At 44.9% G+C, this 22,425-nt stretch overlaps 2 protein-coding genes across 4 annotated transcripts in view; one reads left to right on the top strand and one right to left on the bottom strand.

The window, feature by feature from the left end:
* ift140 (intraflagellar transport 140 homolog (Chlamydomonas)) overlaps window positions 1-22,425 on the bottom strand; it is a 36,547-nt gene that overhangs the window by 6,937 nt on the left and 7,185 nt on the right. For 2 of the 3 annotated variants that reach the window (XR_014116844.1, XM_035530814.2), the window contains exons 13-21: window positions 22,237-22,364; window positions 20,907-21,024; window positions 20,324-20,445; window positions 19,111-19,255; window positions 18,418-18,549; window positions 17,706-17,741; window positions 16,949-17,160; window positions 727-904; window positions 60-250 (exon numbers count right to left, since the gene is read on the bottom strand). Coding sequence is in view for 2 of the 3 variants with exons in the window: in XM_035530814.2 (XP_035386707.1) it covers window positions 60-250; window positions 727-904; window positions 16,949-17,160; window positions 17,706-17,741; window positions 18,418-18,549; window positions 19,111-19,255; window positions 20,324-20,445; window positions 20,907-21,024; window positions 22,237-22,364 (1,262 nt within the window). In the remaining variant the exon portion in view is untranslated. The remainder of the gene's footprint in view (window positions 1-59; window positions 251-726; window positions 905-16,948; window positions 17,161-17,705; window positions 17,742-18,417; window positions 18,550-19,110; window positions 19,256-20,323; window positions 20,446-20,906; window positions 21,025-22,236; window positions 22,365-22,425) is intronic. The other variant, XM_035530815.2, reaches the window with a different exon arrangement.
* Window positions 2,435-16,123, top strand: tmem204 (transmembrane protein 204). The gene is made up of 3 exons (XM_027003116.3): window positions 2,435-3,391; window positions 4,935-5,090; window positions 14,729-16,123. Exons 1-3 carry the CDS (start codon window positions 3,133-3,135, stop codon window positions 14,971-14,973), a joined length of 660 nt encoding a protein of 219 aa, XP_026858917.2. The 5' UTR covers window positions 2,435-3,132; the 3' UTR covers window positions 14,974-16,123.

The following is a 22,425-nucleotide window of genomic DNA, read 5'->3' as shown; positions in this document are numbered from 1 at the left end:
TGTGTGTGTGTGCGCATGTATATTTGTGGGTGCGTGTGTGGAAGTGTGCATGCGCTCACTAAGCAAGTGCAAGGGTCTTGTCTTCTGTGGCCTCTAAGTGCTGGGCATAGTTGTAGTAGGTGGTGCGCAGGTGGATGCGGTCGTGGGTCTCTGCTGTCTCCACTGCCAGCTGCCACTTGCCCTCTGCCTGGTAAAGCTTATTCAACAGATCAAACCGCCCACAGGAGCGGTACAGCTGCTCAGCCTCCTCCTACAGAGAGAGAGAGAGAGAGAGAGAGAGAGAGAGAGAGAGAGAGAGAGAGAGAGAGAGATGGAGGAAAGGAGAGAGGTAAGAAGATAAAGGAAAAAGATCAGGAAGGAGAAAGAACAAATCTGTTAAACTATATATTCATAAATAGTTCCAATTTCCACTGCTGGGCAGTATTTCACTGTATTGTAAGTTTCTGTAGTGTGTGTGTGTGTGTGTGTGTGTGTGTGTGTGTTCCTGTACAGGATGCACAACTGCATAGCGTGTGAGAGTGTAGATTGTGTGTATGTAAGGTGTGTCTGATTAGCTCCCGTCAAGCTTTGTAGTGTGCGTGCGTGTAGCATGTTTCTGTTTGATCAGCAAATTGTGTATGAAGTGTATGAAGCCTGACCAGCAAGCCAATCTGCGTAACGTATCAGTGTGTAGCGCGGGTGTCTGACCAGCAGGCTGTGTGTCATGCGTGTGTGTGTGTGTCTGACCAGCATGCCGAGCTGTATAGCGAGCATGGCGACGCGTGCCTCCAGTTCCGGTTCCCTCTCAGCCTCTCTCAGAGCACGTGCTGCCCGTGCGTTACCCATATTCCCCAAACACACACGTGCCACATCCAGACGACGACTCTTTACACACATCTGAGCCATCTTCTCCCACACAGCCTCACTGGAACACAGAGAGAGAGGGAGAGGGAGAGAGAGAGAGGGAGGGAGAGAGAGAGGGAGAGCACGAGAGTGAGAGTAAGAGAGAGTTAACTACATGATAAGCAAGATAACTACATGACAGATTGCCTGAAAAATCCAGATTTCTATATGCATCATACTGACACAAGGATAAGAATTTGGCGTAAGCAACATGATTGTATGGAGCTGTTGTGGGTGGAGTCTGCCATACAGGCGTGTGGGGACAAGGCCTCTGATTCCCACTGAACGTCTGAACGGCACATCATATCTGCGCATCACCAACCTTTTCAATTAGAATGCAAATCTGGTTCACAAATCTAACTGCATTTCATCAGCGATTCAACTATATCGGGTCACGTTTATGTTAAAACAAACTGATATTACAATGACGAATCAATGCTTATCTAGCCAGTTTTATACCCAGTGTGAACCTGCAGGGCCAGTGGCAGTGAGGAGCAGTAAAGCAGTCCAGGGAATATAACCCCCTTTTCTAGATCTTTCTCTCTCTTTCTGGAGCTGCTGTTCATTTCAGTTAATAACTGGCTGCCTCCAACTATGCCTGGAATGGCCTGTTCCCTGCCTCCTGACTCCAGCCCCCAGGCTCTCACCCTCCCCACTCCGCCCCTAGACTCCACCCTGGACTCTGCGTACAGCAGGTTCCACCTCCCAGGCCTCCGTCACCCCTCCTACTCTGTTCCTCCCTGTTTTACTTCACATCAGTATTGCTCTCTCACCCACCGCACACCCCATATGTTCTTTATTTAACCCAAAATCACCCCACCTTCTTTTCCTCTCTCCCTCTACCCTTCAGTATATACAGATGTGGGTTGTTTATCAGAGTTAGGCAACAGGAAATTCCCGGATTCTTTGGGGGCTCTGGGCTGGAACAGAAAGGACAGCAGAGAAATATGAGGAGAGCAGAAAATCACTGTCTTCAGCCGGAAAAAAGCATTCAGTACGAAGCACTAGACAGCATAGCGACGGTAATAACACCCACAATATTATATACTGTACAGCACTGTACAACTGTCTAATAACACACATAATCCACAACCCACTGACCCCTCTGTCAACACCGTGAGAGAGAGAGAGAGAGAGAGAGAGAGAGAGAGAGAAGAGGAGTATGTGTCCGTTTTCCTCTCAGGAAACGCATCCTGTTGCTGGAGCAAGACAGACTGACTAAGTTTGAAACACAGAGGCAAAGACAGAGAAAGAGAGGGAAGGAGAGAGAGAGAGAGCAGGCAGTTGAACAAAGCGTCACAGAGTAATCTGCCTTTGCACTGAGAAGTCGCTTAGTGACAGATGTAAAGAACCCTCCCTCCAACACACACACGCACACACACTTGCGTCAGTTGAGCCTATGAGACTTCATATTTGACAGAACAGAAAGGGGGAGAGAGAGCGTGAGAGAAAGAGAGGGGTAAAATGGGAGATTAGAGAGGGGAGTGGACAGAGGGGGAGGGAGAGAGAGAGAGAGAGAGAGAGAGAGAGAGAGAGAGAGAGAGAGAGAGAGAGAGAGAGAGAGAGAGAGAGTTTGCAACCACATCAGATGGATCTCTGTCTCTGAGGAAAACAGAGAGGAAAAGAAAGAAGCCACCCCCCCCACCCCCCCCCACCCCGGGTCAAGCCCCAACACACAGCTGTGAGAGCAGAGAGCGAGAGAAATCAGCACGGGGGAAAGATCGCAATGAGCGGAGAGAGGCAGTGTAGAGGGAGCCCAGCGGCGTGAGCAACAGAGCTGAGCTGGATCTAAACACAAGAGGATTTAATAGAGAGAGAGAGAGAGAGAGAGAGAGAGAGAGAGAGAGAGAGAGAGAGAGAGAGAGAGAAGCCAGCGAAAGAAGATCCTTGCATTTCGGCTTCCAAAGGACAATCTCTGCGGTTCAGGACAGAGTAAGTGAAACAGAAGAATTGAACCAGAGCGGGAGCATCTGAAAGACAAGGAGTGTGTGTGTGTGTCTGTGTGTGTGTGCGCACACGTGTGTAATGGCCGTGGAGGTTCTTTGGACGACCACGCGCGTCTGTGCCTTCCCAAAGAGTGAGGAGGGCTAGGGACCCCAGCAGCTCTCGAAATCTCAAAAACTACATACACGAACAAGAATGAGCGGAGATGTTCTCTAGCTAACCTCTCCTAGCACACGAGTCTCCTTGCATGCGATTGTGTGCGCGCGCGCGTTAGAGAGTGAGCGGAGCAGCAGGCGTGGGGAGCACATGGCCGTGGGCAGACTGGTGGTTCTGGCGGCCGGCGCCGCGCTGCTCTCCCTGCTGCTCAACGCCACGGCGGCGCTCAGCTCCGGCTGGGTCCTGCAGGTACTGGAGGACGGACGCAAACGCAGCGTGGGCCTCTGGACCGTGTGCGAAAGCGCCGACGCCGACGCGCACGCACGCCCACGTGCGCGCGTGCCCTGCCAGACGCTCGGCTGGGGAGCAGACCTCGCCGGGTATCAGGAGTCACGCAGCACCGTCAAACGTGAGTCTGAGCACGCGCACGTGTGTGCGTGTGTGTGTGTGTGTGTTGCTCATTGTTGACATACTGGGTTAATTTAAGCAAGGAAGGAAGCACAGGACATGTTAAAGTGATGCAACAAGGTGTTGGATTTAGCCTGCCTGAAATGTTCCACTTGCTGAGAAAGTGAGTCCAGTGACTCACTGTACTTCTACAGAAGTACTTTCTGGTAATGGTGACTCGGTCCTACATATTTAGAATGGGACCACTAACACTAACCAAACTAATTTTTGACAGTGAATTAGTATTCCAATGGCAGTAGTATCAGTCATATCAGTCACCAACTACACCAACTGCACCATCAGCAATCACACCATCAGCACCAACCACGGGCTATCCCATGACCAGACTAAATGCTAAGGCAGCACATGACTGGATGTAATTAAATGGAAAGGCAACATCCTTGCAGTCATGTGCTGTGGTACGTTTTGAGGGTGAGGTGCAGTGCTGTAGCTGGGAGGCAGGTGAGGCTGAATGGCTGGGGGGATGGTTACCACGCCCAGACTCAGGCGTGGGAGCTGGGCATCTATACCCGGGCAGCATGCACCACATTTAGACACAGGAAATGGAAGAACATAGCAAAGGATCATGGGTAGCAGGAAGTGAAGCCCACATGGAAGCCCACACTTAGTGACATGTGCCTTTAGGATACTCTACACACAGACACCTGTCTTTAGAATAAGACATATACACACACACACACACACACACACACACACACACACACACACACACACACACACACTCCACTAGGATACTCTATACACATATAAACACACACAAACCTTTTGTTGGGTTCACAGGAACACTCCAGGTTCCTGTAATTCAAATCCTCTTCCCCCCCCCCCACACACACACAGCCAAAGCTTCAGAGTTGTACTCATTTTTATCTTACTTCAGTTCACTAATACATTCACTACCAATGTAATATAACTTTCAAAGCACCATAAAAGGATGAGTTGAATATGAATGTGTATTGATGTCTATTAATGCATTTTGAGCACTACTACTGTGTACTGATGACTATCCATGCAAACTGATGAATATTAATTCATACTGATCACTATTAATGCATAATGATGACTATTTATGTGTACTGATGAATATTAATTCCTACTGATTATTATTATATGTAATGATGACTTTGGGTCTTCTGAGGGTGCAGGAGACACCAGCTTTGCAGTGCTCTCAGGACACTGACACCAGTAAGCTGCATCTTTAAGGAAACTGAACCTTTGTCTCAAACAGCCTCAGCCTGGTCACGATTACGAGTTGATTTTGAGTTTCCTCACAGACCAGTTTTATCGAGGTTAAAAGGTTGAGCAGGCAGAAATTCCTCAGCATACATGTAAATTAATTCAAACTATTTGGGGATTCTAAGTGCTTTATTTAGCATTAGTTCTCACTTTTTATTCTTGTCTGCAGCCCAAAAATCTAAAGATCTGATCTTAGTTCAGTTAGCCAGTAGTTTTTGTAAAGCGCTAATATTCTGCATTTCTGATCCCAGTTCAGTTTGACATGATGCGGGCATGCAACCTGATGGCAACAGTGGCTCTGACAGTGGGTCAGCTGATCTTCCTGTTGGGGGTTCTGAAGATAAACCGAATTACCCATGATTCTCAGTGGTGGGAGGAGGCCATTGCCGCCCTGTTTCAGCTGGCCAGTGAGTACACATGAACCCTAATGTCTGACAAGGTTCTGTACACCACTGTCCAACACAATCAACATAAACTGAACCAAACTGCCCCACACACACACACATCCAAATGAGCCTAACCCCCTCCACAAGCACACACACACACACACCCACACACATCCACATAACACAAGACACACACACCCACACCCCATACCACACACACACACACACACACCTCTCTAAAGAACACACAGATCTCCAAAGAGTTAATACAAAAACAAACAAAAACAAAAAAGCCAAACAGGGCACATCCAGAGTAGGGCACACCAGCAATAACAGACACTTGCATGTAGTTCCACCAGGGCTCTAAGGCCTCCGATCTGGAGCAGGGCAGACACAGCAGTATCTCTCTACACTTCAGCAGTCCGTGTTTTGGGGCAGAGGGAGTAGAGGGAAACAGCTCTGAGGATCTCCAATACAGCTCCAGCACACAGAGACCACCCACAAGTCAAACAGGAAGTAGATAGGGAGGAAAAGAACTCTGCAGGAACCCAGCTGGAGCTTATCAGATCAAATGCAACGTTCTTAGAGAGACCTGCCCATGCTCGTGCTAGAACCAGACCAGAGTGTATGTGTGTACGTGTTTGAGTGATTATCGAGGTGTTTTCCAGAGAGCAGTGGATATGTATTATAGATCAGATTAGAGCCAAGGAGTCAACGTTCTACAGAGCATATTACTAGGTGATGAGTTTAGCTGTAAAGTGTTGGCTGGAGAGCAGAGAAAGAGCATTTGGGAAACAGCTGCCTGAGCTGGAACAGTCAGACACTCTGATTTCTCTGCAGCTGTCTGAGCTGGAACAGTCAGACACTCTGATTATTATGTGACTCTCTGAAGTGGAACCGTCACTCTGACTTTGCGCTGCTGTATCAGTATGTTTCTGGTGTTTTGAATTTTTGCGTGCAAAGTGCTAGCAGGGCAGCAAGTTGATAGCCTATAAATTCCTGGCCAAAACCATCTGGATACACAGAACTGCCGCTGTGATCTTTTTGGGTGGGTGCAGGGATTTGTGTGTGTGAAGTAAGTGTTAAAGTGCATATAATGCTAGCACACTATGGCTATGGCACTTACCGACCCTCCCCACCCTGTTAAAATCAGTCCTGCACAATTTCTGCTCACCTTCATTTCTATTTCCACTCATGAATAGTACACAAGCAGCTACGCATGTGCTGTTTCCAAAGACTCCACTGCTCTGCTTAAGTTACATGTTTCCATGGAATCATGCAGTGCATTTTCAGTACTCAGTCAGATTATGTCTGATACAATAAACATTCCCAAGGTCTGCTCGTCATCGCATTAAACACATTTTTGGTTTAACAACCAAATTAAATAAACAATTTTTTTTTTACTGGGGTTACATTTACATTTCTATGTATTTGGTAGACTTTCTTCAGTTGTAGTCTGTATCAAGGCTTTCTTGCTTGCACCCATGTACTGAAAATGCAGAATCTGCCACTGCTTGTGTGCCACCTTCGCTGTGCTGTAAACATCACTGTGATTTCTGCAGTGTACGTTTGGCATCATGCCACGGCTCCCACAGGGCACACAGGTGCCGCCCCTGCCTGAGTCCTTCCAGCTGTGAGGATAAGTCTGACCCGGAAAATCTCCTGCTGGGTGCTACATGTGTGAAATGGCAACTCTGGGTAATGTCCGGAGCAGTGTTGATGGTAGTACAACACCGCATTAGATATCACATGACTGCAGTAGTGCAGTTATCATCACAGTCCTAGCCAATCCTGGCCCCTATACAAATACATCTCACAGTCCTAGCCAATCCTGGCTCAAATACAAATACATCTCATAGTCCTAGCCAATCCTGGCTCAAATACATATACATCTCACAGTCCTAGCCAATCCTGGCTCAAATACATATACATCTCACAGTCCTAGCCAATCCTGGCTCAAATACATATACATCTCACAGTCCTAGCCAATCCTGGCTCAAATACATATACATCTCACAGTCCTAGCCAATCCTGGCTCAAATACATATACATCTCACAGTCCTAGCCAATCCTGGCTCAAATACATATAGATCTCACAGCCCTAGCCAATCCTGGCTCAAATACATCTCACAGTCCTAGCCAATCCTGGCTCAAATACAAATACATCTCACAGTCTTATCCAATCCTGGCTCAAATACATATACATCTCACAGTCCTAGCCAATCCTGGCTCAAATACATATACATCTCACAGTCCTAGCCAATCCTGGCTCAAATACAAATACATCTCACAGTCCTAGCCAATCCTGGCTCAAATACATCTCACAGTCCTAGCCAATCCTGGCTCAAATACATATAGATCTCACAGCCCTAGCCAATCCTGGCTCAAATACATATACATCTCACAGTCCTAGCCAATCCTGGCTCAAATACAAATACATCTCACAGTCTTATCCAATCCTGGCTCAAATACATATACATCTCACAGTCCTAGCCAATCCTGGCTCAAATACATATACATCTCACAGTCCTAGCCATCTCACAGTCCTAGCCAATCCTGGCTCAAATACAAATACATCTCACAGTCTTATCCAATCCTGGCTCAAATACATATACATCTCACAGTCCTAGCCAATCCTGGCTCAAATACATCTACATCTCACAGTCCTAGCCAATCCTGGCTCAAATACATCTCACAGTCCTAGCCAATCCTGGCTCAAATACAAATACATCTCACAGTCCAAGCCAATCCTGGCTCAAATACAAATACATCTCACAGTCCAAGCCAATCCTGGCTCAAATACAAATACATCTCACAGTCCTAGCCAATCCTGGCTCAAATACATATACATCTCACAGTCCTAGCCAATCCTGGCTCAAATACATATACATCTCACAGTCCTAGCCAATCCTGGCTCAAATACATATACATCTCACAGTCCTAGCCAATCCTGGCTCAAATACAAATACATCTCACAGTCCAAGCCAATCCTGGCTCAAATACAAATACATCTCACAGTCCAAGCCAATCCTGGCTCAAATACAAATACATCTCACAGTCCAAGCCAATCCTGGCTCAAATACAAATACATCTCACAGTCCTAGCCAATCCTGGCTCAAATACATATACATCTCACAGTCCTAGCCAATCCTGGCTCAAATACATATACATCTCACAGTCCTAGCCAATCCTGGCTCAAATACATATACATCTCACAGTCCTAGCCAATCCTGGCTCAAATACAAATACATCTCACAGTCCAAGCCAATCCTGGCTCAAATACAAATACATCTCACAGTCCAAGCCAATCCTGGCTCAAATACAAATACATCTCACAGTCTTAGCCAATCCTGGCTCAAATACAAATACATCTCACAGTCCTAGCTAATACTAGCTCAAATACATCTCACAGTCCTAGCCAATCCTGGCTCAAATACAAATACATCTCACAGTCCTAGCCAATCCTGGCTCAAATACAAATACATCTCACAGTCCTAGCCAATCCTGGCTCAAATACATCTTTAACGTTAAAATTCTAAATCTAATTTAGAAATGTGTTCTAAAGAACCACTAGTATTTAAAATACTTGCTGGACAGCTGGACTATGAAGGGTGGACTATGAGGGGTGGACTATCAAGTCAACGTGAAGGTTAGACAGAACTTTCTTTTGACAGATAACTGATGGGAGCTAAAGTAACCTAAAAACATCACCTCTAAAATCCAGGCATCGTGTCTGATGAGGAGAGCAGATTTACTGGAACACTGGGGCACCACATGTAAGCCAGCAGTTAGCCCACTGTTAACTCACTGGCTGTTTACACATGTCAGGAAACACAATGCAAACAACCTAACCACTAATAAAGGCTGATAGCATATGCCAAATTTAATATATATTTAAAGAAAAACATTAATATCACACTGTATGCAACTTTTTAACTATTTAAAAAGTAAGTACTTTTAACTATTTTAACTACTTTTTAACTATTTATACAGTAGAACGTATGCATGTTGGACCAGTTTGTGATTAAGATGACTAGGTCTGAAATCTGATATACGCTACATGTATTAGGGGTTAAATGTTCCAGTGACTTGCAATTACTGCTACATTAGAACACCTCACAAAATGGCTGAATCCCATTAGTTTAGGCTGCTAGACAGGCAGCAATCTAGCACTGTGCACACTGTTAGCAAAAACTCACATCGACACCCACACCCAAAAAAACTTGTTCTACATTTGTTCTACTAAATATCGAACAGATTAGCTATTTCTGTCCGTCTTTCTTCCAAGGCCTCACAGTTTGTAATAACTAGGTAATCAATCAATACCCTGTATATGTTAAATGGGGGTAATTATCACAGTATATATGCTACACGGGGTAATTAATACACTACACATGCTAAATAAGAATTAACACACTAAACATGCTAAATGGGGGTAATTAAGAGACTAGATATGTTAATCAGGGTAATAAATGCCCTGTATATGCTAAATGGAGGAGTGTGTATAAGGTTTCTTAGGTTCTTAACAGGAAGGGTCAATGACGCATAGGCTGTGCATGGCTGGTGAGCCATCAGCTACGTGGGGGCTGAACTGTGTCAGTGGCACCAGGGCAGTAGGAGGGTGATGCTTCTCAGTGTGGGAATGTCATTGGAGCGGTAGTGTTGTTATTAATGTATGTGTTTGTTATTGGTGTGCGAGGGGTTATTTTTAGCCGTGCGGCGGGAGGGAGCACCAGAGACAGGCGAGCGTGTGCTCGCGTCAGCCAGGCGCCAGGATATCCCTGTTCTGCTGGGGAAATGCCTGCCACTACCTGTTATGCAAAGGAAAGGAGAGGAAGGGGAGACAGGGACAACGCGCGCGCGTGTGTGTGTTTCTAGGACAATAAAACAGTACAGTGTGAGCTCCAAGTCTTAATGTGAAAATGTGTGTATAAATGTGTTTATGTGAGTGTGTGCATGCGTGTTTAGGTGTGAGTGTGTGTGTTTAGGTGTGACTGTATGGTGCGTGTATGTGTATAACTGTGTATGTGAGTGTGTGTATGCGTGTTTAGGTCTGAGTGTGTGTGTGTGAGTGTTTAGGTGTGACTGTATGGTGCGTGTATGTGTATAACTGTGTGTGAGTGTGTGTATGCGTGTTTAGGTGTGTGTGTGTGTGTGTTTAGGTGTGACTGTATGGTGCGTGTATGTGTATAACTGTGTATGTGAGTGTGTGTATGCGTGTTTAGGTGTGAGTGTGTGTGTGTGAGTGTTTAGGTGTGACTGTATGGTGCGTGTATGTGTATAACTGTGTATGTGTGTGTGTATGCGTGTTTAGGTGCGAGTGTGTGTGTGTGTTTAGGTGTGATTGTATGGTGCGTGTATGTGTATAACTGTGTATGTGAGTGTGTGTATGCGTGTTTAGGTCTGAGTGTGTGTGTGTGAGTGTTTAGGTGTGACTGTACGGTGCGTGTATGTGTATAACTGTGTGTGTGTGTGTGTGTGTATGCGTGTTTAGGTGTGAGTGTGTGTGTGTTTAGGTGTGATTGTATGGTGCGTGTATGTGTATAACTGTGTATGTGAGTGTGTGTATGCGTGTTTAGGTGTGAGTGTGTGTGTGTGAGTGTTTAGGTGTGACTGTATGGTGCGTGTATGTGTATAACTGTGTATGTGTGTGTGTATGCGTGTTTAGGTGCGAGTGTGTGTGTGTGTTTAGGTGTGATTGTATGGTGCGTGTATGTGTATAACTGTGCGTATGTGAGTGTGTGTATGCGTGTTTAGGTGTGAGTGTATGTGTATTAATGCGTTTAATGTGAGTGAGTGTATGCGTGTGAGAGTATGTGTATTAATGTGTTTATGTGAGTGTGTGCATGCGTGTTTAAGTGTGAGTGTATGTGTGTAAATGTGTTTAAACTGTGCATATGTTTAAGGGCTGTGATAGTGCATTGTTAGTTTACAGAGCACAACCTGTGTTTGTTAATGTGATCAGGATAGTAGCTCGCTGAAATGTAGATATAGATACAAGAGGATGTTTAACCAGGACAAAACTAAAAGGTGTTAAGCTGTGTGTGTGTGTGTGTGTGTGAGTGAGAGAGAGAGAGTTGGGTGGGGATAATTGAAGTGCTAATTAACTTTGCTGTACAGGGCTTCTGTTTGCATAAGGTGAAGGAACAAACTGTCTGACAAAATAAAAAATGTCCCATTGCACTAAGACAGTCTGTCTCTCGCACATACACATTTAACTTAACACACTGTATAAACTAAGGAGTGACAGGATTTCCCTGGAAGCAAAGAGGAACGTCCAAATGGAGAAAGCCAAGCCAGCTGTACTGCTGTGTACACCCATACCACCCGAAACCTCCACCCTTTACACATATTCACCCACACCACCCCTGAAACCTCCACCCTTTACACATATAAACCCACACCACCCCTGAAACCTCCACCCTTTACACATATAAACCCACACCACCCCCGAAACCCCCACCCTTTACACAAAAACCCATACCGCCCCCGAAAACCACACCCTACACACCGACACCACCCCAGATGACCCCATGTGTGTACATCCCCCGTATAGTACATACCCATGCACTACATACCCATCTACTGACTACATTCAGTACTGGTCATTCAGTATTGAGCCAGCATAAACACATCAGTCCGCAATCATACTGCCAACACAAACATTTAATAGTCAGTTAATAACAAATTGAATAAAATGTTTGAGCTGTTCCTGGACTGTTCAGTGAACTGGACTGCAGTGATGTAATTTTCCTTTACTGATACGCACTAAACGACTTTATCCATGTTCCTGTTGCAGACACATCTTCAGGACCAGTAAACACATGATTCAGACAAGCCACACTTAGAAAAGCACTCACACCCCCAGGCCAGATTTAAAGAAAACACTACATGCCCCCAAAGAACTATTGAAGGAACGTGGTAGAAATAACCAGAACAACAGTAATGCTCGTTTGGTTGTTTCTTGCATCTTTGTTGCGGTGTTATGCATCTTGATTTAGCTGTCATTTATAGCACTTTATAATCACTGTTTATAGCACCTTAATAATTGCTCATAACACCTCAATTACTGCTTAGAGCAGCTTAAACACTGCTGCTACTTACAGCTTGGTCTGGACTGCTATGACATCTATCTGATCACATCATGGAAAGTGGGACTAATGGACTCCAAGTCAAATGCACTCCTGGGTCAGCGGTGTGTCTGTATTGTTGTCTCGGTTGATAAAAGTGTCTGCCAAGTGAATAAAGGTTCATGTAGTCATCTTGGCAACGGGGACTCTGTGTCTTGCATGAACCCAGTCCAGGAAGGACTGTGGAGGCAGACAGAACACACACACACACACACACACACACACACACACACCCCTACACACACACCCCTACACACACACCCCTACACACACACCCCTACACACACACCCCTACACACACACACCCCTACACACACACACAAGCACTGAGGGCTTCCGGGAATTCCCATGTGAGCAGGGGGCAGTGGTCATCTCTGGTGTGACCTTTCAGGTGTGGCTTCAGAGAGAAAGATCCAGATCAATATACACGATCTTTTATTTTCACAGTAGGACAGGAGAGAGAGAGAGAGAGAGAGAGAGACAGCATGAGGAGGAAACCATCAGAAAATGGCTGAAGAGAAAAAAAGACAGGATGCAGATGAAGCCTATCGCTGTCGATAGAGATATCGAGTCACGAAATGTGCTGCTGAAACAGTGGTTTTCAGAGTGAGGATCTGAAGAAACCATTTAAGCTCAGAGCAGGATGATAATTGTATTAATAATAATTGTTATTGTTAATATTAGACTCTCAGCCCAGAATATTACTGTGATTTCACTTTGTTGTGCTGATGGTATACAACAATAGCTGTGATGGTCAGTGGACTCATGAGCTGAGCTCTGGGCCGGCACTAGGGACTGTTGCCATGGTAACGACGTGGCCCTGGCTAGCGGCCTACTACCTGCTGCTCTATAAACACAGATGGAAACGGGGTCCATGAGACACAGGAGGACAGGCTCAGAGACGTCCTGACCAGACTGCCCCACCACAGGCAGCTTTGTCCAACTTCCGCTGATGAGCAAAATGATTAGTGTTACAGGATCGGTGTCACCATGATTACAGACTTCACTGCAGAGTGACACAAGGGAGTGTGAGACTTGAGACATGAGAGGATGGTTATAGAGAGTGAGGCAGCAAAGACAGCATGCAACACACACACACACACACACACACACACACAGTATATGACCTTGGCATACTAAGACACTGATCCAGAGGTAGAAGGACTCACCAATACAATGGAGAGGAAATGTGAGCGGATTACATACTCAGACAGGGAGACCAGCCTGGAGTCATACTGTGTGCGCTGGCGTACGCGTGCGTGCGTGCGTGAGAGAGAGAGAGATTATTCAGGTTAGGCTAAATGGGAGGTGTGTAAGGAAGGATGAATGGAAGAGATGGGGAAGGAAACCAGAGATTACAGCATGCCAAAAAAAAAAAAAAGATTCACACAGGCATAGAGAGAGAGAGAGAGAGAGAGAGAGAGAGAGAGAGAGAGAGAGAGAGAGAGAGAGAGAGAGAGATGCAGAGGTATTCCTTTCTACTGTTTCCACATCCTCTTCTGGGTGGCTGCTGAGTTTCTGGGAAGCTTATTATTAACACACGTCCTCTCCAGCACAGGAAGTGGGAAGAGCCAGTGCCTTTGTTGGCCTGTCAGTCAACACCTCTCTGCCAAGCACTCAAACCGGTAAATGACTAAGTCAGCTCCATTAATAAAAACTGAGTTTAATAAACTCAGACAAAAATAACTTTAGCTGTGAGTGAAGGTGGTGTACTTGAGGGTGAAGCACAGGGAAGTCCCTTCTAAGCACCAGCACCAACAGTGCGGAAATCTGTGCAGCTGTCACTGTTCCACCTGGTTCACATGGACACGCACCGCTACGCCTGGTCTCCGCTGCCCCTGGGGTAACTTTACTTGGTGCTGCCGGGTACAAATTCCTCTCTGAAAAAAGATCTTAGCTGTGATCAGTTTAGCAATTCTGACCTTCTTAGTTAAGCACCACTGGTGGAGCTGGCCCTAGAGGAGCGCGCACACACACACACACACACACACACACACACACACACGCTTAATATCATATATGTGATATGTGGCAAACCTCTGTAACCCAAACACAGGTGACCCATCTACATTGTCCTAGGTGGTGTGCACTGAGGTCCCAGTGAAAGCGTGCAGGATGGCTGTTCTCCTGCAGAGTTTGCATTCAGCTCTCAGTGTGTGTGTGTGTGTGTGTGTGTGTGTGTGTGTGTGTGTGTGTGTGTGTGTGTGTGTGTGTGTATGTGTGTGTATAAGCACAGGGCAGAGAGGATGAACACACTCCTCTCCTCTGCATTCAGCTCTCAGTGTGTGTGCGTGTGTATAAGCACAGGGCAGAGAGGATGAACACACTCCTCTCCTCTGCATTCAGCTCTCAGTGTGTGTGTGTGTGTGTGTGTGTGTGTGTGTGTATGAAGAGAGGGCAGAGAGGATGAACACACTTCTCTCCTCTGCATTCAGCTCTCAGTGTGTGTGTGTGTGTGTGTGTGTGTGTGTGTGTGTGTGTATGAAGAGAGGGCAGAGAGGATGAACACACTTCTCTCCTCTGCTGCAGGTTTCGTGCTGGTGATTGGGCTGGTGGCCTTCTACAGGATCGGCCCATACACACACCTCTCCTACTCCTGCTACATCAACATCACTGCCTGTCTGCTTGCCACGCTTGCCGCTGCCATGCTCATATGGAACATTCTACATCGCCGTGACGACTGCCTGTCTCCGCCGGTCATCGTCATCAGCCGATCTCTGGCGATGCCTTTCAGACCACGCCTGGACAACGACTACGTGGAGTCCCCATGCTGACACACGCACTCACACAAACACACACACACACACGCACGCACGCGCCCACAAATGCACAGAAATTCACACACGCGCTCACACGTGCGCACACACACACACACGCACTCAAACAAGCACACACTCACACATATATGCATGCAAGTACTTCTACACGCATGCACACACACATGCATTCATATATGAAAAATGGGAGTCTGAGGCCTCTGGACCCTGATGTTGTCAGCAAGGATGCTATGGAACTCTGGGAGATCATATAACATCTCCCAAATCCCACTAAGAATTCTGCTGGAGTTCCAGGTGCAGCCCACTCTGTGATGAACTCTGGCCAGCAAGAGCTCACTTCTGCACCGATGCCAGAAGTCTCTCTCTCTCTCTCTCTCTCTCTCTCTCTCTCATACACACACACACACACGCAGAGCTAAACCTTAGCCCAGCAAGAGCTCACCTCTGCACTGCTTCTACAGTGACACCAGCAGTGTCTCACACATGCACGAAAGTGCACGCACACACACACACACACACACACACACACACACACACACGGGACTGCTGGTATCACAAAAGAAACTGTCTGTACTAACCTGACCATGATCAGAAATCAAGCTGGATCTTGACAGTGTTTATTCTGCTCTTACTGAACACACAGCTATATACATAAATATGGTATATGTACTTGTAATACTCTTCAAATATAGACAGCAATTCAAACATTAAAAGGTGAGTAATTTGGTACCAAAATGGGTCTCTTTATAAGTAGATATCTATATTAAGTCTGTGTGTTTTAGCATTTGTTCATTTGTCTATTTGATCAGATAGTGAGACAAACACTCACTACAGAAGGAATTCTCCACAGGAACTATGAACCTTCCCGTAACGGACATTTATAGAGGAAAATCAGAACATGGATCTAAATGCCATGACACTTCAGAGCCCAGTGAAACAGATATGCTTTTAATCACTAGTCAGCTTATGGTACCTGCATTTAACTTTATAGGGTTGGGTTGAATTATAATTATAGAATTCTAATTGAAATAATATTAAACTTATACATCACCACTCTATTCAGCTGGGCACTTTTATCCTCATGAGGATTAAAATGAATAATAATAATGTAATATTAATTAAAATATAATAAACTTATTACAAATTATTCTGTCTATGAGTGAAAGCTGTGTGTGTGTGTGTGTGTGTGTGTGGTGTGTGTGTGTGTGTGTGTTTGGAAACTGATAACCCAACAGTGTGTCAAGGACAGACAGAATATGAGGAAATGAGCTAGAATCACACACACTCATGCGCGCACACACGCACACGCACACACACACACACACACACACACACTCAGTGAACCTTAGGTTGACCTTAAGATTCCACTGTGGCAATGTGTGCGTGAGTGTATTTGTGTGTTTGCACATGACAGAAGCACGTCAGAGAGACACGGAGAAGGAGAGTGTCTACACTCAACATTTGAAAAATAAACTTAAAAAGCCATATTAGGTCAAAAGTGAGGAGATCACAACCAGGAAGAATTTGAGCCAATAAAACAACAGGATATGTCTCACCTTACAGGAACCAGCACAATACCTCAGTATATAGTTGCGCGCGTCTGTGTGTGTGTGGTGTTGTTTGCGTGTGTGTTGTGTGTTTGCTGAAAACAAGCATCAGTAGCTTCAAATGAGTTAAACCTTGAGTTTTTCCCTTTTTATCTCTTACAGAGGTATATGTAGCAGAGCACATTAAAATACTGCAGGTACACACACACACACACACACACACACACACACACACACACACACACACACACACAGGACTAAATCTGCAGGCTAGAATGAGTAGTGACCAATGGGAATGAGCTGGGGAGCCCTCATTACTGCAACCTAAAAAATACTGTCATCCTTACGCACTTTGTGTGTGTGTGTGTGTGTGTGAGTGATTGTGTGTGCTTGTGTGTATGAGTGTGTATGTTTTGTGTGTGTACCTCTTGATGAGTTTGATGGCTCTGAAGGCCTCATCCATGTCTCCAATGGTCAGATAGAAGCTGAAGTTAAGCATGGCGTCTCTGGTCTGCTTCTCACAGCTCTCCAAACCAACAAAGTCACGGAGAGCCTGCCGTACCACCATGTGGTGGGAGGCTGGAACTGCATGAGGTGCTGAGTGCTCCATCTCCTTCTTGGCATCACACTCTTCTGGCTATACACACACACACACACACACACACACAATGAGAAAACTGGGTGTTACAAACAAAATTCCTAGTTAATCCATCAACGAATAATATTTCCTGTAGATACTGGAAACTGTATCAACATCCTAGCATAGGGTGGGACTTGGAACTCTTTTGAACTTCTTTGGCCACTTTGTCTTTGAACGGATGCTTTACAGATGAAACCACTTGTTCAACACAAAACATTTATAATTGAATAAATAAACAACTAAGTGAACAAGCAAGCAGTTTAGAGGCCCAGAACACAGAAAGGCTTGAATGCAGACCCAGCAGAGCTAGGCTCTTGGGCCTGTGAGGGGAACACACAGTGACGTTGACCCACCCTGTCCAGCAACTTTAGTTTTATGGTATTACTCAGAGCCATTAGATACAGAAGGAAAGAATAGAACACAGGAAAAAGAGCTACTAGAAAAATGAGAAAGAGAGAGAGAGAGAGAGAGAGAGAGAAGAAGACTGAAAGAGAATGAGAGGGAATGAAAGAACGAGGGGGAGGAGAGAGGAGTGTACTCACATGAGGGAGAAAGACTCCACCTCTCCGAAATAAGAGCTGATTAGAAGCAGAGCGGATGGCAAGCAGAACAGACACAACGAAAAACAAACAAAGAAAAAAACAAGAACAAAAGAGTAAAAAGCCCCTGATGGAGCTAGAGGGAAATTAGGGGAATAGAAAGATAGTGAGCGTGTGCGTGTGTGTGTGCTGAGGGCGACTACAGTAAGGCAGATCCAAGCAGATAACCAAACAGATGATGAGCAAGGCAGTAAATATCAGGTCACTAAGAGAGACAGTGACAATAAGGGAATGGAAGGAAAAAAAAAAACTTTTTAAAAATAATTTTATTTATATTTATCTGTCATATCCATGCATGCTATCTGCATAATAGCATATATTATATATCTTACACAAAACAATTCCCCCAACCAGCTAAACTACAGCTCCATGATGGTTTGTAATGAAGAAATATTGGATTGGTATCAATTTCAATCAATATTTAACTGCAAGACATGGATATCAGATCCGTAGCAGTGTTTTGCCATCTCTACAATGTATTGTTTGTATGTGTATGTCTGTCTGCATGCTTGTGTGTGTGTGTGTGTGTGTGTGTGTGTGTGTGTGTGTGTAGCTTGCAGGTTTAGTAGTAGTAAGGTGTGTCTAGGGCCAGCAGATTTTGTAGGCTAGAGGGTTTGGGCTGTGTGTGTGTGTGTGTGCGTGCACGTTTGTATACCTTGCAAGTGTAGTAGTAGTAAGGTGTGTCTAGTGCCAGCAGACTCTGTAGGGCATGGGGCTTGGGCTGTGTGTCCTGTAGAAGGAGGCCGTGCTCCTGGGTGATGAAGAACGTCACCACCAATACATCCACCTATCAGAAAGCAGCAATTTCACATCAACCAATCAGTCATTTTAATACATTTACCCCTCACATCACAGACATATTCACCAATTACATAACACAGTCAGTATAACACAATCTACAGTTACAGAATAGCCACTTGAACAAATCCCTCAACCAGAGAACACTGATTTTAATACAACCACCTATCACAGGATAACCATTTCAAATCTTCAAAGAGCGCAGACATTCCACATATCAACCAATCAAGTCAGAGCAAATCATTTTCAGTACATCCTCACACACCAATGTAAATTCACTTATGAAACACTGAACACATTCTGATTGAACACATTTATTAATCAGAGAAAAGCCATTTGAACTGTTACTTCTTACAATGATGTATTAAAAACAAACAAACTATACTACTCGTACTACGCATGTTTGACTTCTCATACCAGTGTTGGAGAAAACGACCATAAGAACTGGATAATGAACTGTAATGTAATTAACTATCCAGTACATCATTCAAAGTAATTTTGTAACTTATTTAATTGTGAAAATGTGAAAACACATCTGATTTTGCTCTACCTTGTCCATGGTTTGTGACTGGCTGGCAAGGTGGAATTCAGAATTCACGAGTGCTGTTTCACACACAAAGAGGCGGGGTTCAGCCTCGTCCCAGAACTGAGAGATTGGGTAGCGGCCAGCAAGCTCCGCCTCATTACCGCGAGTCCTGCCAGACACATTAACAATACGCACAGAAAAGCAAAAAGCTTTTTGGGGAAAAAAGCTGAAAATGTTAAAGCAGCATAAAAACAAATTGGCATCTTGAGACCAGTCATGTGTGGGGTTGCTTCTCATTCAAGGGAGTGGGTTTGCTCAACATTTTGCCTAAGAACACTGACATGAATAAACAATGGTATCAAAACATCCCCCAACGATCCAGGAGCAATTTGGTGATGAGCAATGTCTTTTCCAGCATGATGGAGCACCATGTCACAAGGCAAAAGTGATAACGAAGTAGCTCGGTGAGCAAAACATTGAAATTTTGGGTCCATGCCCAGGAAACTCCCCAGATCTCAATCCCATTGAGAACCTGTGGTCAATCCTCAAAAAGAGGGTGGACAAACAAAAACACAGAAACAGATCAACTCCAAGCACTGATTAGGCAAGAATGGGTTGCCATCAGTCAAGATTTTGCCCTAAAGCTGATATCCAGCATGCCAAGGCAAATTGCAGAAGTCTTAAAAAAGAAGGCATAACACTGTAAATATTAAGTCTTTGCTTAAACTGGATGTATTTTTAATAAAAAGTTTTTAAAAAAAACTTATGAAATGCTTATAATTGTACTTCATTGTACCAAACAACTGACAAAAGGATATAAAAAACTGAGATAGTAAACTTTGTGAAAACCAAAATGTGTCAGTTTCAAAACATTTGGCTACGACTATACTCATGAACATGAATCTCCGACTCCTCCTTGTACCTGGCACAAATAAGGTCGAGGTGGTGACGGAGACCATTCATTCATTTATGGTCTTGGGACTGGTCTCTTGTACAACACTAGCGTGCAGCTTTAGATGTAGCTAGGACTGATGCATTGTCTGTGCAACTCTTTCATTACTGACTGTAAAGGTTCTGTGGATTTCTAATCACTCAGAGATTTACGGAAGAAGCAACTTCATCAATGTACCCTAAACTTTTCACTCACCCTCAACATTCACTTATATTCTCACACTCATCACATTCACTTCTATTCTCAGACTCACACAGACGGCATAGTCAACATTTCCATGTGTACCTCTGCGTGTCATCTGGCTGAGACAGGCCACTGAGAGGTCTGCCAGTGAAGAAGTCAAAGTGAGATAGTGTGTCCATCTCAACGTCATAAAAGTAAACCTTGTGATCTGGACGTCCGTTTATCTGCACACGCACGCACACACACGCACACACACACACAAAATTAGAGCAAACTTTAGTGAAAGCATGTGTGACGTAAATAAAGATCAAATTTTAAAAATGTCCCAGAACAAAGTTACTCCTATACGTGCGTAGGTTCAGTAATAATATTAAAATAATACTGTGTGCGTTTGTGTTTTTGTACTTTGTGTATGTTTGTATTACATTGTCTGTGTAGTGTGTGGGTATCATTGCGTGTGCATCTGTGTGTATATGACTGCAGTATGTGGATAGGTGGTTGTGTGTGATTGAGTTCTCTGTGTTTATGCGTACCTGGGTGACCAGCATATTGAGTTGATGTGTGTGAGATTGTGTTTTCTACTATATGTACCTGTGTAACTAGCATACTGAGTTGGGGTGTGTGTGTGTGTGTGTGTGTGTGTGTGTGTGTGTGTGTGCGCGTGCATGTTTTCTACTGTATGTACCTGTGTAACCAGCATACTAAGATGGTTGCCGCTGGCATTGCACTTGACTGATCTTAGAGCTCCCAGATCAGGAATGAGTTCAGCCATATTTTTAGCATTACATAATGGCTTGGCCTCTCTGTACACACACACAAACACACACCATAGACATAAAACAAACAAACTGCACAATATATAAACTGTATTATATAATTATGTATAACCTTTGAAACTTGCTATGCTTTTAGCTACTTGTCATCATGGCACTATTTCTAACTGTTAAGAGCAGAACAGTGGCACATAGAAAACACAGGTCCAAAAGCTGCGTTCTCTGTACAACACACTGCTTTAAACATTTTTTCAGACCTGAAGAATTCATCAAACCTTGCTGCAGCACAAATGTTTTGCACTTCTGGGTATCAACATTGAGCGCAATGTTTCAACAGTACTTTAGTTCAATGGTGTCTTGAACTCAAACCTACTCTACTGGCTTGGAGTAAATGACAAAGCCATTTTTGTAAGTCACTCTGCACGAGAGTGTCAGCCAAATGCCATAAATGTAAATGTAAGGACATGCAATGCTACCACCCTGTTGCAGCTGTAGTTACGGTCAGATGACTGACAACAGTGATAAATAAAGCGCACATTTAAATACTGTCTGACTGTGCCACCACTGAAACGCTCCTTCACTGTTGTCTTTACTTCCTGGCAACGTGAATGTATGATGAAAGAATGGGAAGTTGGATTAATGTAAGAATCACATGAATTCCGGTCTGGCAATTTAGCCACATTGCCATGTAAGGTATGCGTATTGGGTTTCAGTATTACATATGAAAGTGGCCCAAATCGGAAGTGAAAACATCAGATTCAGTTTTTCGGTTTTTGCTGTTCACAGTGCCATTCAAATGGGTTTCACAGTGTCCAGCCCTGTGTGCAAAGCAGGTGGCAGAGCTGAGCACCACTGGCCTTCTGGGGTCAAACATTCTGGCCTGCAGGATCCCTGTCTGGTGTGGGACCTGCTCCGCCAAAGACAAAACACAGTGTGGATGCGAGGACGGACCAGGGCATTATTGGCTCAAGTTGTGCTGCCTTCAGGGAGGTTTCCACCGAGCGGTGTGGAAGAAAGGATCTGTCACCCCTCAGTCTGTTTAACACACTGCCATAGAGCACGGGGGCCAAGTCGACCAGACGCACGAACAGCGCCCACCACAGGCAGACAGACTCCTGAACAGACAGCACTCTACTCCCGTCATACCGGCTGCTCTTATATTCTCTCCATCATGAAACCAAAATTCTCTCCCACACTGCTGGTGTGATAAAGAAGTGTGCACGTGTGTGTGTGCATGCACACCTGCGTGTCAGGTCAAAGACTCTGACATGGGCAGCATCTGTCGCCACAGCCAGGTAGGAGCCGCCCACGCTTAACAGCACAGGGTTCCCCTCTGCCTCAGAGAACACCAACAGCTGTTTTACAGTGCCCTGGAACACAAACACAAACACCACATCCACATTTATGTGTAACAAAAAAACACAAAGAGAG

The sequence above is a fragment of the Electrophorus electricus genome, chromosome 14 (genome assembly GCF_041902795.1).
Source record: "Electrophorus electricus isolate QZ-2024a chromosome 14, ASM4190279v1, whole genome shotgun sequence".
Lineage (NCBI taxonomy): Eukaryota > Metazoa > Chordata > Actinopteri > Gymnotiformes > Gymnotidae > Electrophorus > Electrophorus electricus.
This window is presented reverse-complemented; position numbering and strand designations above follow the sequence as displayed.

What these genes read in the sequence shown, in the direction of transcription:
- tmem204 (XM_027003116.3), top strand. Translation starts at nt 3,133, where the DNA reads ATGGCCGTGGGCAGACTGGTGGTTCTGGCGGCCGGCGCCGCGCTGCTC. An exon ending in GTCACGCAGCACCGTCAAAC is followed by an intron (nt 3,392 to 4,934) that starts GTGAGTCTGAGC and finishes TTCTGATCCCAG; the next exon opens with TTCAGTTTGACATGATGCGG. An exon ending in CGCCCTGTTTCAGCTGGCCA is followed by an intron (nt 5,091 to 14,728) that starts GTGAGTACACAT and finishes CCTCTGCTGCAG; the next exon opens with GTTTCGTGCTGGTGATTGGG.